The following is a 13,043-nucleotide window of genomic DNA, read 5'->3' as shown; positions in this document are numbered from 1 at the left end:
AATAGCTTAATGTACTCGTGGCTACAGCCTTTGGCATTGGATAGCTTGATGTACTCGTGACTACAGCCTTTGGCATTGGATAGCTTGATGTACTTGTGGTTACAGCCTTTGGTATTAAATAGCTTGATGTACTTGTGGTTACAGCCTTTTGCATTGCATAGGTTGATGTACTCGTGGCTACAGCCTTTGGTATTGGATAGCTTGATGTACTCGTGGCTACAGCCTTTGGCATTGGATAGCTTGATGTACTCGTGGCTATAGCCTTTGGTATTAAAAAGCTTGATGTACTCGTGGTTACAGCCTTTTGTATTGCAAAGCTTGATTTACTCGTGGCTACAGCCTTTGGTATTGGATAGCTTGATGTACTCGTGGCTACATCCTTTGGCATTCTATAGCTTGATGCACTCGTGGCTTCTGCCTTTGGTATTAAAAAGCTTGATGTACTCGTGGTTACAGCCTTTTGCATTGCATAGCTTGATGTACTCGTGGTTAATGCCTTTGACATTGAATAGCTTGATGTACTCGTTGGTACAGCCATTGGCATTGAATAGCTTGATATTCTTGTGGTTACAGCCTTTGGCATTGAATAGCTTGATGTACTTGTGGTTACAGTCTTTGGCATTGAATAGCTTGATGTACTTGTGGGGACTGCCTTTGGCATTCTATAGCTTGATGTACTCGTGGGTACAGCCTTTGGCATTCTATAGCTTGATGTACTCGTGGGTACAGCCTTAGACATTGAATAATTTGATGCACTTGTGGGTACAGCCTTTTTGCATTCTATAGCTTGATGTACTCGTGGGTACAGCCTTTGGCATTGGATAATTTGATGCACTTATGGGGACAGCCTTTGGCATTCTATAGCTTGATGTACTCGCAGGGAACAGCCTTTGGCATTCTATAGCTTAATGTACTCGTGGGTACAGCCTTTGGCATTGAATAATTTGATGCACTTGTGGGTACAGCCTTTTGCATTGAATAATTTGATGCACTTGTGGGTACAGCCTTCGGCATTGAATAGATTGATGTGCTTGTGGTTAATGCCTTTGGCATTGAATAGCTTGATGTACTCGTGGGTACAGCCTTTGGCATTGAAAAAATTGATGTGCTTGTGGTTAATGCCTTTGGCATTGAATAGCTTGATGTACTTGTTGGTACAGCCTTTGGCATTGAATAGCTTGATGTTCTTGTGGTTACAGCCTTTGGCATTAAATAGCTTGATGTACTTGTGGTTACAGCCTTTGGCATTGAATAGCTTGATGTACTTGTGGTTACAGCCTTTGGCATTGAATAGCTTGATGCACTCGTGGGTACAACCTTTGGCATTGAATAGCTTGATGTACTCGTGGGTACAGCCTTTGGTATTGAATAGCTTGATGCACTCGTGGGTACAACCTTTGGCATTGAATAGCTTGATGTACTCGTGGCTACAGCCTTTGGCATTGAATAGCTTGATGTATTCGTGGCTACAGCCTTTGGCATTGAATAGCTTGATGTACTTGTGGGTACAGCCTTCGGCATTGAATAGATTGATGTACTCGTTATTCCAATGCTTCGTATTTGGCTTGTTGATGATTCAGTGGTTGTAAGAGGATAACGCGAGAAAGTCCGTGAAATAGAGGCTAGCGTTGATGACACCGTAGATGAAGAGGAAACAAGACTACTATGAAGTTTCAATGTTGACGTACAGATAACTTGACGTTATTTGAACCACTTAGTAACGTCACCCGCACGAAAGGGCATATGCGCAGTGCACGTGAGGTTGAGGGTGACGGTGATATCGTGTGGCTCGTGACCAGGGAAAACACGCACGTCTGATCGTTGGCGGCAAACTCGTCCTCTCAAGTGCTGTCGTTGAAGGACACCTTAACGGAGCCCACCTCACATAATCACCAGCGGATCCAGAGGGGGGGGGGGGGGGCTAAAATCATCCAAGTTTACTTATTATTTCAGTTTAGGTAATAACATACGCCCAAAATGCACCATTTCGGATTAGAAATAGTTCAAACTTTCTTCGGGGAGCACCCCAAACCCTCATGACAACACTTGAAACTAAATAAATTTCGATTCTGAGGGAGGGGTGTAAGTAAAAAAGGTTACATCCCTAAGTCACGCCCCCTCTAACGTCGATTCCTGGATCCACCCCTGCTATCAAAAATCATACCGTTAAGTCTTCAGCGGTTGAAAATATCATTAAGTAAGTATATAATATATGTTTAAAATTGGTGCATTTCACACTTCCTGCACTTTGAATAGTGCTTTTAGGTCATCTGTATTAATTTACCAGACTGAAACCAAGATAGAGATACATTCACACAGAAGTAACGTAATATGCGGTGGGTACGGTTCGCTGGTTGTCTGTGCGCCTGCTCCAGATGACAGCCCGGATACGAGGCTCCCGATGCCTTTTTTTAATATTTCTTCAGAATCATGCAGAATGTCGTTCCATTTCCTTTTCTGGAACATAATATGTAGACGGTTAACAAGGTAAGATATCGTAGATGTAAAAAAACAATGTCAAGATTTTAATGACCGAATTACAATCATGGATAACTCCCTCATCATCAGCAAATGCGCTGGAGTACCAAGTGTAACGTTCCGATGTAGGCGGAAGTGCGTTCGAAGCGTAACGTTCCGCTGTAGGCGGAAGTGCGTTCATGGCGTAACGTTCCGCTGTAGGCGAAAGCGCGTTTATGGCGTAACGTTCCGCTGTAGGCGGAAGTGCGTTCAAACCGTTACGTTCCGCTGAAGGCGGAAGTGGGTTCAAAGCGTAACGTTCCGCTGTAGGCGGAAGTGCGTTCAACGCGTAACGTTCCGCTGTAGGCGGAAGTGCTTTCATGGCGTAACGTTCCGCTGTAGGCGAAAGTGCGTTCATAGCGTTACGTTCCGCTGTAGGCGGAAGTGCGTTCAAAGCTTAACGTTCCGCTTTAGGCGGAAGTGCGTTCAAGGCGTAACGTTCCGCTGTAGGCGGAAGTGCGTTCAATGCGTAACGTTCCGCTGTAGGCGGAAGTGCGTTCATGGCGTAACGTTCCGCTGTAGGCGGAAGTGCGTTTATGGCGTAACGTTACGCTGTAGGCGAAAGTGCGTTCATAGCTTAACGTTCCGCTGTAGTCGGAAGTGCGTTCAAAGCTTAACGTTCCGCTGTAGGCGGAAGTGCGTTCAACGCGTAACGTTCCGCTGTAGGCGGAAGTGCGTTCATAGCGTAACGTTCCGCTGTAGGCGGAAGTGCGTTCAAAGCTTAACGTTCCGCTGTAGGCGGAAGTGCGTTCAACGCGTAACGTTCCGCTGTAGGCGGAAGTGCGTTCATAGCGTAACGTTCCGCTGTAGGCTGAAGTGCGTTCATAGCGTAACGTTCCGCTGTAGGCGGAAGTGCGTTCATAGCGTAACGTCCCGCTGTAGGCGGAAGTGCGTTCAACGCGTTACGTTCCGCTGTAGGCGGAAGTGCGTTCATACGTTGGTGTACTTGGTTGGTTAGATGCAAATTAGCAAAACCCGGTCTCCGTAACGTGGCTGGATAATATTATATATATATAAGACCAGTCGGGGTTGAGCGTGCTTTTCTCTGAAGGTATCCGTTACGTCCTTGGCCTCGCACGGCCGAAAATGCCAGCCTCTATAGAAAAACGTCTCTGATCTGGTCCATGTTAACAGATAGTATCCAGTCTAAGTTCAAACTTCAAAATCGTAATTTGATTACAACGCGCTTTCAAGATAAAAAATGTTGACTGATTTCCTCATGAATGTTTCGCTTTGATTTACATGTGTGTACGAGTGTTTCATAGCATTGACATATTAAAGATTTGTTTGTGATTAATTATGTTTATTATTCTGATTTTTATATACAACCAAGTTTTTGCCCATTTAAATTAAACAATACTTTTCGTCAGACTGTATTTTGTCACACGGTTTTTGTGAAAACACTAAATACTGTACTGACGGAAAAGGAATTGAAAATTTGGCTGCAAAATAAACATTAATCGATGATTGAAAATTATGCTCAATTCATTTATAATAGCAATTATGTTTGCATAAATATAATTCAAATTATTTGCTAAGAAATAGTTTTACTTAGCTACATGATGCCGTTTCTAAGGCATTCGGATACATTTGCATGTCACCGTTATCAAGGTCACGTGATTTTATTCATCACGTGACGAGATCTCGCGATAGTTCTTTCTCTTTGGCGATACTGTAGCGGCCGCTACAATTCAAAAATTCTCCCGCCCACCACATCCCATCAAACCTTAATATATGTGCTATGTTATACTCGAACGATACCATTAAATGCCTCGATACTGCCGTTATAGTTTATCGTTTCAGTTGGAACCTCATGGGGATAGTCCACCTGTCATTGTACACCACAACCAACAAAAAACCTGGATGGCTGCATGTGTCTAGTACAAGTCGCCCTACCGCAAGTGTTGGCCCAAGACGTTAGCTTTGGAAGGAATGCTAAATACGCAAAAGGGACTCGCCATCATTCGTTACAATAGCTAAGAACTTGTCCACGCAGAAGTACCGTCGCAAGTACAGGGTGTGCACTGACAGTGTGTGTGCGAATCATTCGATAGTCTTAAATGTATTTCAAATGGGTGTCTATAAAACTGATTATATTGCAATTTGACTCAAAAAGTCTGTCGCAAGTGGCGTAAAATTCTGCCGGTTGGTTGACCGTTGGCACATAAATATTAATAAGTTTAATATAATAAATCATTTATTGACTATAAAATAATGACTACTGGATTTTTGACCTCTACCAGCGTTTAGCGTGGCTCCGGTCTCATGTCCTTTACAATGGTTTAGAGGTTACAGTCCACCAATTTTTAAATATAGTTAGGAAACATGTTGTACAAGTTAGTTTAGTCTTTCATGGCCGTCGGGAAGGTCATTCCTGATATTGTACCATGTGTCAAGGCTAACGTTGTTTTGTCAGAGCCAGTGCCGGCTCCCGAGCTAGTGCCAGCTCGCATAAATATTAGTTTGAGCTAGTGCCAGCTCGTGTACAACTGTTAGGTTTAACATCTGTGAACAGTTTTTCTTATTTTACATTTACAAGCATTTAGGATGCTTCAACCGGCGGTCTAACGACCGACGGGATTTTACGTCACGCTGCGGCCAAAACTTGCCACTACTTAGGTTTTTGATAAATACGGTTCATACATATGTATATATGTATATGTCTAAAGGTTTCCATCAATAAAAGTAAACATATACCCACGTTTTGTTAGTTTTTATTTCGCATGATATAAATAATATCTGCTGTAATGTTATGTTATTGAATACGTTGTAGTTATTGATAGAACATTTAAAGAAATGCTGCAGGTAGTTCATTCAAATAAATAATACCATTTTTAAGCAATAAACCTTTTATTCCATAAATTGTCGGAATTTTTATCATTTGTATCACAAATGGAATAATGATTACGTAAATATAGTCACAAAACATTTTCGTAGTGTGAGCAAATTACATGATTAACGGGTCATTAGAACGAAATCTTGACGACACTTTAATTAAAGTGGCCCTCTTATTTAAAATCAATACATACACATGTATAACGAACTTAAATTTGAGTGATAAACCTAAATAACTTCTTCCTAAATAATGCATTTATTGAAAATATTAATTAATGATAACAAAATTGTAACCTTGTATATAATAGCTGAATACCCCAAAATATTAAATGATTGCTAAAAGATTTACAGTGATCTACTATCGTCTCATAAGGTTGAAATACCACCTTTCTTCCAAATTAAACTCGGTATCCTTCATCAGCATCATCGTTTTCGGCATTTGTTCATCCTTTTTGGTATATTAAAACAATTGTATAAAATGTGTTTAATCTTATTTGGGATTAATTGTGCATTTTTAAGCAAATGTAATCGATTATTCATACGTATTTTTGGTATCGTGCAAGACTTCAATCCATTATTTTATGTTCACATTATCGTCATGCATCTTAAATCGAAAACGTATTAAACGAGAATACTATCGCGACTGATCACAGCGGTAACTTATTATATTCGAGTATGTTTTTATTCGATCCTTGAGGCTTCCAACCAATGCAAAACACGTAACCCTGAGATCAGCTAGGGCTGACATTAGCATATGTACGCAATTTGTTTTGCTTTGTATCCCTGCTGCATTGTAGCGCATACAGTGCATGCGGGGAACCAAAACGAAAACGTTGGCGGCAAACACCGAACAACTGGTTTAGGCATTGTCCCATTGTCCCACCACTCTGCAAGTAAGGAGGATGCTGCGTACGCCTGGTGATGTCATACATGCATAACCAGCCCAAGGTTGGCACGTATACTTGTCATAACAGATTAATACCTAGGTCACATGTTCGTACGAAGTCCGAATGATAAATGAACTCGTACTATTCAACCAATATTTAAAATCCGTACGGTTTCTTTGCATTCATAGCTTCTGGTCACATGCATACGGACCCCGTACGACCTCTTGGAGGATATCCATATAGTCATCGCAGACAAGTCGTGCGGAGTTGACAAGGAGCTCGAACATACTTTGTAGGATGCCCGTAAGGTGTCCGCACGGTGTCCGTGCATCAAAAATAGACCAGTTCGGTGATATCTGGAGGTTTCTCATTTCTAGCCAGTCATTTGAAGTGGAAATACTTAGTTCAAATAAATTAAGAAAAAAATAAATCAAGATGCCTCCAAAAGGACAGTGTGGTACTAATAGAAAAGGGAAAAGGAAGGCTCCCAAGAAAAAACATGGATCTGATTTAAAAGTAGGCATATAACGACACGGATCAGAGAAAACAGCAGATGCTGTCAAAAATATCGTACGGAATCCTTGCGGCGGACGTTACGCATGTGTGCCCCTTGTGGACAACGCAAGTTCCCCGCCCGGTGCCCGAAGAATTTTACGAACATCGTGCGTTGACTGTGCAGCTCCCCTGCAATACTCGTAAGAACACCGGCAAGCAAACTGGTGTTCTAAATCTGCAAGGACATCGTGCGATTCCCAAACGAGCTCTACCGAGCTCGAACGAGCGCTACTGGGACCCTTGCGGGCTGCTCCCGACTACAAAAATTTCTACGAGCTCGATGAGAACTCGGGAGCTCGGCCTGGAGGCCCGAGTCCTATTTGCGAGTTCAAAAAATTCGTACAATGCCCACAAGAGTCAACGGTGTCTGTGCGGACTCTGTGTGATTTTGCAAAATTTCGACCAAAAACCTACTCGCTCGGAGTTCGTAGCTTAAATAGCTTTGCATCTAAAGCATATAGTTATACGGTGTCTGTCGTAGTTCAAATGGAAATACAAGAACATATACGGTAGCCAACAAATTAATCTTTAGATTGAAATAATGGTTCCATATCCATAATAGCCATTCGAATAAAACGTATGGATACATACGTTCATGGACTCAACATACATGCACAAGTTTAAATTGTATACTGTATGTGTTCGTAAATTATATTTTAATTAAGTACCAAAATAAAATTTTCATAGACTTAAAAAAGCCTTTGATATCGTTTCTTTTAATGAACATCTAATGATTTACGCAAGTATAAAACGTGGAAGGAATTTTGTTATGCGTTGAATACCACTTATTATGTTTATAATTATTAGAAGAAATCATTGTACCATTCCTGACCTATCGTTACGCCCATGGTTTTACTCCAATATTTTGGCAGACATCTGCCTTAGGAAACCTTGTAAAGAGCACTGTCATTGAAGGGCTCCCGAATCCTTGATTGTATTTCAATCCATTATTCAGTAATAACGTTTGCTGGAGAATGCTTTCTTCTCAGCCAGTAAGAAATACACAAAAAGTTAATTACTCGCCCCAAAAAATCTACGGATTTAAAAAGCGATTCTTTAATACTACATCGAGAATTCGGCCCAATGTACGAGTTTTGGTGCACCCATTCAAAACGTTCTTACGGTGTAAAAGGAGGAGTTAATTTGTAGTCAACAATTGTGTCAATATCTAAAGTGAGGTCGGTAATATCTTAATGACAGCATTAAGATGTCATAATGTACAACAAGTAATGAATTCGTTTAACTGAAATACGATCTGCATTTTAGATGTGTTCATTTATCTGATACATGCCTTAATATTCGAGAAGAATATAATAAATTTAAATTATTTAAAGTTTATTTAGACACACGTGAATTGTATTTGATTAAAATATAGACATACGCAAATTCTATAAATGAACGGTTAAATAGTAAACAAAAGTATCTGTTATAGGACCATTGCTTTTTCTCTCGGGTCTATGATTTGAAAAACGGTTGGCACCTTACAAGCATTACCATTGATAATCCGCCATAAGTACCACAATACACCTTGAATGGTTTGTCTGATATTGTGTTTTCTTCGTCCATTAGTACCATAGTATATCTTGAACGGTTTGTCTGATATTGTGTTTTCTTCGTCCATTAGTACCATAGTAAATCTTGAATGGTTTGTCTGATATTGTGTTTTTTTCGTCCATGAGTACCATAGCAAACCTTAAATGTATTGTCTGATATTGTGTATTCTTCTACTGTGATAACCATAGTAAATCTTGATTGGTTTGTCTGATATTGCGTTTTCTTCGTCCATTAGTACCATAGTAAATATTGATTGGTTTGTCTGATATTGCGTTTTCTTCGTGCATAAGTACCATAGTAAATATTGATTGGTTTGTCTGATATTGCGTTTTCTTCGTGCATAAGTACCATAGTAAATATTGATAGGTTTGTCTGATATTGCGTTTTCTTCGTGCATAAGTACCATAGTAAATATTGATTGGTTATATTGCATTTTCTTCGTCCATTAGTACCATAGTAAATCTTGATAGGTTTGTCTGATATTGTGTTTTCTTCGTGCATAAGTACCATAGTAAATATTGTTTGGTTTGTCTGATATTGCGTTTTCTTCGTCCATTAGTACCATAGTAAATCTTGATAGGTTTGTCTGATATTGTGTTTTCTTCGTGCATAGGTACCATAGTAAATCTTGATATGTTTGTCTGATATTGTGTTTTCTTCGTCCATTAGTACCATAGTAAATATTGATTGGTTTGTCTGATATTGCGTTTTCTTCGTGCATAAGTACCATAGTAAATATTGAATGGTTTGTCTTATATCGTGTTTTCTTCTAATATAAGTACCATATTAATCTTGAACGGTTCGTCTTATGTTGTGATGTTTTCTTCATTAATTAATAATTACTTTAGTAAATTTTGAATTGTTTGTGTAATAGTATGCTGTCTTATACCATATCCAGTACTATAGTAAATCTGAAAGGCTTTGCTGATATTGTACCAGCAGTTCCATGGTAAATTGTGAACGGTGTATCATAGTAAATCTGATATTTTGTCGTCAACCAACATGAAGAAAAGGTTATTAGTTTCTTACTTGATTACAGAACAATTTCTTCAAAATCTAAAACATTGTAACAACAAGAGCCCTGAATGTCATTACGTCATGATTGCGCTCACCTACTTTATTGTTTGACTTTTTTGATGAGTATTCAGATAAAGTATTAAGCCTGCCATCATTTCGTTGTTGAGTAAACATCGCTATTGAAGATCATTTTAACAAGATCCATTGTAACTTAAAGTGTTATGTCTCTTAACACCGTTTAGAGTTATTAAAGTGCATTGTTAAAAAGGTGTTTCATAGAAAACTAAAAGATCAAGAGGAGCTGTACAGAGGACTACAAATTAAGTCCAAACGCTAAATTGGACAGAAATGAGAGGTTCAGAAGGATCCGATTATTGCTGTCCTCTTTTAATACACATTGATATTTTACTTCCAATGACTATTATTGCTTCAAGTGATGGGCAATCGTCATGGTCTTTCGACATCGCTTACTTTGTGTATTCAGATGACCTTACCAACCTTCCGTATCAGAAGATTACAATTCCGTTTTGGTACCGGTTCAGTGTATTCCTCCCCGATGCCTTCTACCAGTGTCAGGCTTATTATTGCTGGTATTTTCTTTTGCCCCACTTCCATGGCGCTGATAGATCTGCCGAGTAGGGCATTAGCTTTTCTCACTTCCAGAACATGAAGTCTTAATTACTAGCTTTTAGTAAGTCTTGCTTAAAACCTCTAGTCTCTCGTTACATTCAGATTGGAGGGCTTCAACATTACCGGTTTAACCTGATACTTGGTAGGGGAATTATCTTGTCTGTTTAAAATGGTCAAAAACAGCGCTTACTATTTGAGCTAATGCCAGTTCATAACATGTACACCGTATGCTGTAAAATGTGGTATTGCAGAGTATTAGTATCACCCCACAATTGCTGGCGTTGGCTCGTCAGCTATACGAGCAAATAATTTGTGGAGTATTTGTGACTTGTTTGTGGGAAAACTATGGAATTTTTGCTTTTGCAATTTTGACACTGGACCTAGGTCAAAAGTTTGTTTACATTTAGGGTTGTGATAAAATTTCGGCAATGTAATTTATCTTGTGGCCGTAGCAACGAAATATGTTCAAATGGAAGAGCTGAACACTTTACTCGCACCTTTCTTGTTGTTTGCTACCGTTGTCAGCTGTGCATAACACTTTAGAAAATATATATTATAATATACATATACAATGAAACCGCCTTTTCCAACTGTATGGTCAAACGTTTTTATTTTAGTGTTTTGTTTTCTCGTACCATTATCTAACATCTACTATCTATATAATTATAACATCTTTCTGCAATACCTCCCGATATTTTTCGACTGTATGGTCAAACGTTTTTATTTGAGTGTTTTGTTCTCTCTTAACATTTTCTAATTCTGTCTATCTTTCTGCAATACTTCACTTCTAGTTTAAGGAGTTGCCGGGCCTCTACTTGATAAGTGTGTCGATAAAAAAGACGCCTTTTCATATCATTACGAAAGAGTTGATCGTTATAGATGTGCAATTAACTATCGGGCATAAATCAAAATATTATATCTAATAAAGACGTGAATTATTTAAGTAACTGCTAATTTACAACATTAGTTTGTATACTAGTATAATGTTAAGCACGAGGCGGGTGAACTATCTTGCAATTGTGGTACTTTTGTCTTTTATCGGCACAGGTAAGATTAATGCTTAACATATACATCATATGAATATATTAAATAAATTATTTAAAACATGACCACTTAGTGTTTCAATCATATAGATTCCATTATCAGCTAACATGACCCAAATAAAAAAGTAGTTTATTTCTACGTGTTCGGAATTCATTCGTCCGTTTATTTGTACTGTTGTTTTTGAACCATATTGCCGTGTCAATTATTATTATTTTTCGTTTCAATTGCTTTATTTGATATTTGTTTGACATTGGACATGAACCTAAATTACCATTTCCCTCACATTCATTCTGAACACGGGAATTCAATAATAATATTGTTTGTTAAAAATAAACGAATTCATCAATAAGAAATAACTCCATATTGATTGCCTATACCTGATGAAGTCTCATTTTATATTAATGCATTAACGACATTCGCGACATTCGTTTTTCGAATGCTATCATTTCGCTTATTTCGTGAATACTGTGAATGTTGCGAATGTTCCGAATCTTGTTAATGTTGCAAATGTTGTGAATGATGCGAATCAACTGAACTGTGCGAATGTCATAAATGATGCGATTGTTGTGCATGTCGTGAATGATATGAATGATGCATATGTCATGAATGATGCGAATGTCATAAATGATGAGAATGTCATGAATGATGCGAAGTCATGAATGTTGTGTATGTCGTGAATGATATAAATGATGCGAATGTCATGAATGATGCGAATGTTGTGTATGTCGTGAACGATATGAATGATGCGAATGTCATGAATGAGGCGAATGTCATGAATGATGCGAATGTCATGAATGATGCGAATGTCATGAATGATGCGAATGTTGTGTATGTTGTAAATGATATGAATGATGCGAATGTCATGAATGATGCGAATGTTGTGTATGTCGGGAATGATATGAATGATGCAAATGTTAAGAATGTCATGAACGATGCGATTGTTGTAAATGTCGTGAAAGATATGATTGATGCGAATGTCATGAATGATTCGAATGTCCTGAATGATGCGAATGTCATGACTGATGCGAATGTCATGAATGATGAGAATGTCCTGAATGATGCGAATGTCATGAATGATGAGAATGTCATGAATGATGCGAATGATATGAATGATGCGAATGATATGAATGATGCGAATGTTGTGTATGTCGTGAAGGATATGAATGATGCGAATGTCATGAATGATGCGAATGTTGTGCATATCGTGAAGGATATGAATGTCGTGAATGTTGCATAGATAATAAAAAGGATGTTATTTGAATGTGGAATGGCGTAAGTTGAGCAAACTTTACACAGTTCGTTATAAGACGCTCGTTTGTAATTGATACTGTAAGCAGTTTTCATTTTGTTTTAATTCAAACTCAATATTTGTCAGGATTCTATAAATTATTTGATTGTTGCAAGCGAAATTGGACTAATTTTAAGAGGAAGCAATGGAACCAGAAGTTAGTTATTGTATGAACAACTTAATGTTGTATACCATTATGTTTAGTTATTATAGTAGGCTAGTAATATATTTGTAGATATACATGTAGTTAAAGTATTGTAGTTAGGATGTTATGCACTGTTGAAATTACCTGCATAGTTCCCTTTCATGTGCACTGATTGAAAACGTTACTCTGCCTGAAGACTGACGAGTGACTCCGTTGCTTGCTTTTTTGCCAAGATCTGCCGTCACGAATAAAACCTTTGTAAATGCCATAAGTCATATGAGGTAGAAGTGAATCTAGTCATTAGAAGACATGAAGAAACAAATAAAGATACAAGAGATCCGGGTGCGAATAGAACTCTTGGTTCCTTAACGTTCTCAATGTAAGGCACCGATATACGGATAACAATTTCCTGGGTTGAACCAGTACTGAGTACAACATTATCCCCAGTACTACCCTTTTAATGCCGATCGTTGGACAATGGAGCTGCTGGTGCCATATTACAACGTATTTCAGTTTGACGTGGCCGGGGTTTGAACCACCGACCTTCCGCACCCGAACCGAACGCTCTATC

General features: G+C 38.6%; 2 protein-coding genes across 2 annotated transcripts; one reads left to right on the top strand and one right to left on the bottom strand.

The window, feature by feature from the left end:
- Positions 1-858: 858 nt before the first annotated feature.
- Positions 859-1,521, bottom strand: LOC128231008 (uncharacterized). Its single transcript, XM_052943431.1, has one exon. The coding sequence runs from the start codon at positions 1,519-1,521 to the stop codon at positions 859-861; it is 663 nt and encodes a 220-aa protein (XP_052799391.1).
- A 10,254-nt stretch (positions 1,522-11,775) lies between these two features.
- LOC128231007 (homeobox-like protein HDP1) lies at positions 11,776-12,276 on the top strand. Its single transcript, XM_052943430.1, has one exon. It carries the CDS (start codon positions 11,776-11,778, stop codon positions 12,274-12,276), a length of 501 nt encoding a protein of 166 aa, XP_052799390.1.
- Positions 12,277-13,043: the final 767 nt, after the last annotated feature.

The sequence above is a fragment of the Mya arenaria genome, chromosome 4, assembly GCF_026914265.1.
Source record: "Mya arenaria isolate MELC-2E11 chromosome 4, ASM2691426v1".
Taxonomy (NCBI): domain Eukaryota; kingdom Metazoa; phylum Mollusca; class Bivalvia; order Myida; family Myidae; genus Mya; species Mya arenaria.
Note: the sequence above shows the minus strand (reverse complement) of the source record. Positions and strands in the feature narration are given on the sequence as shown.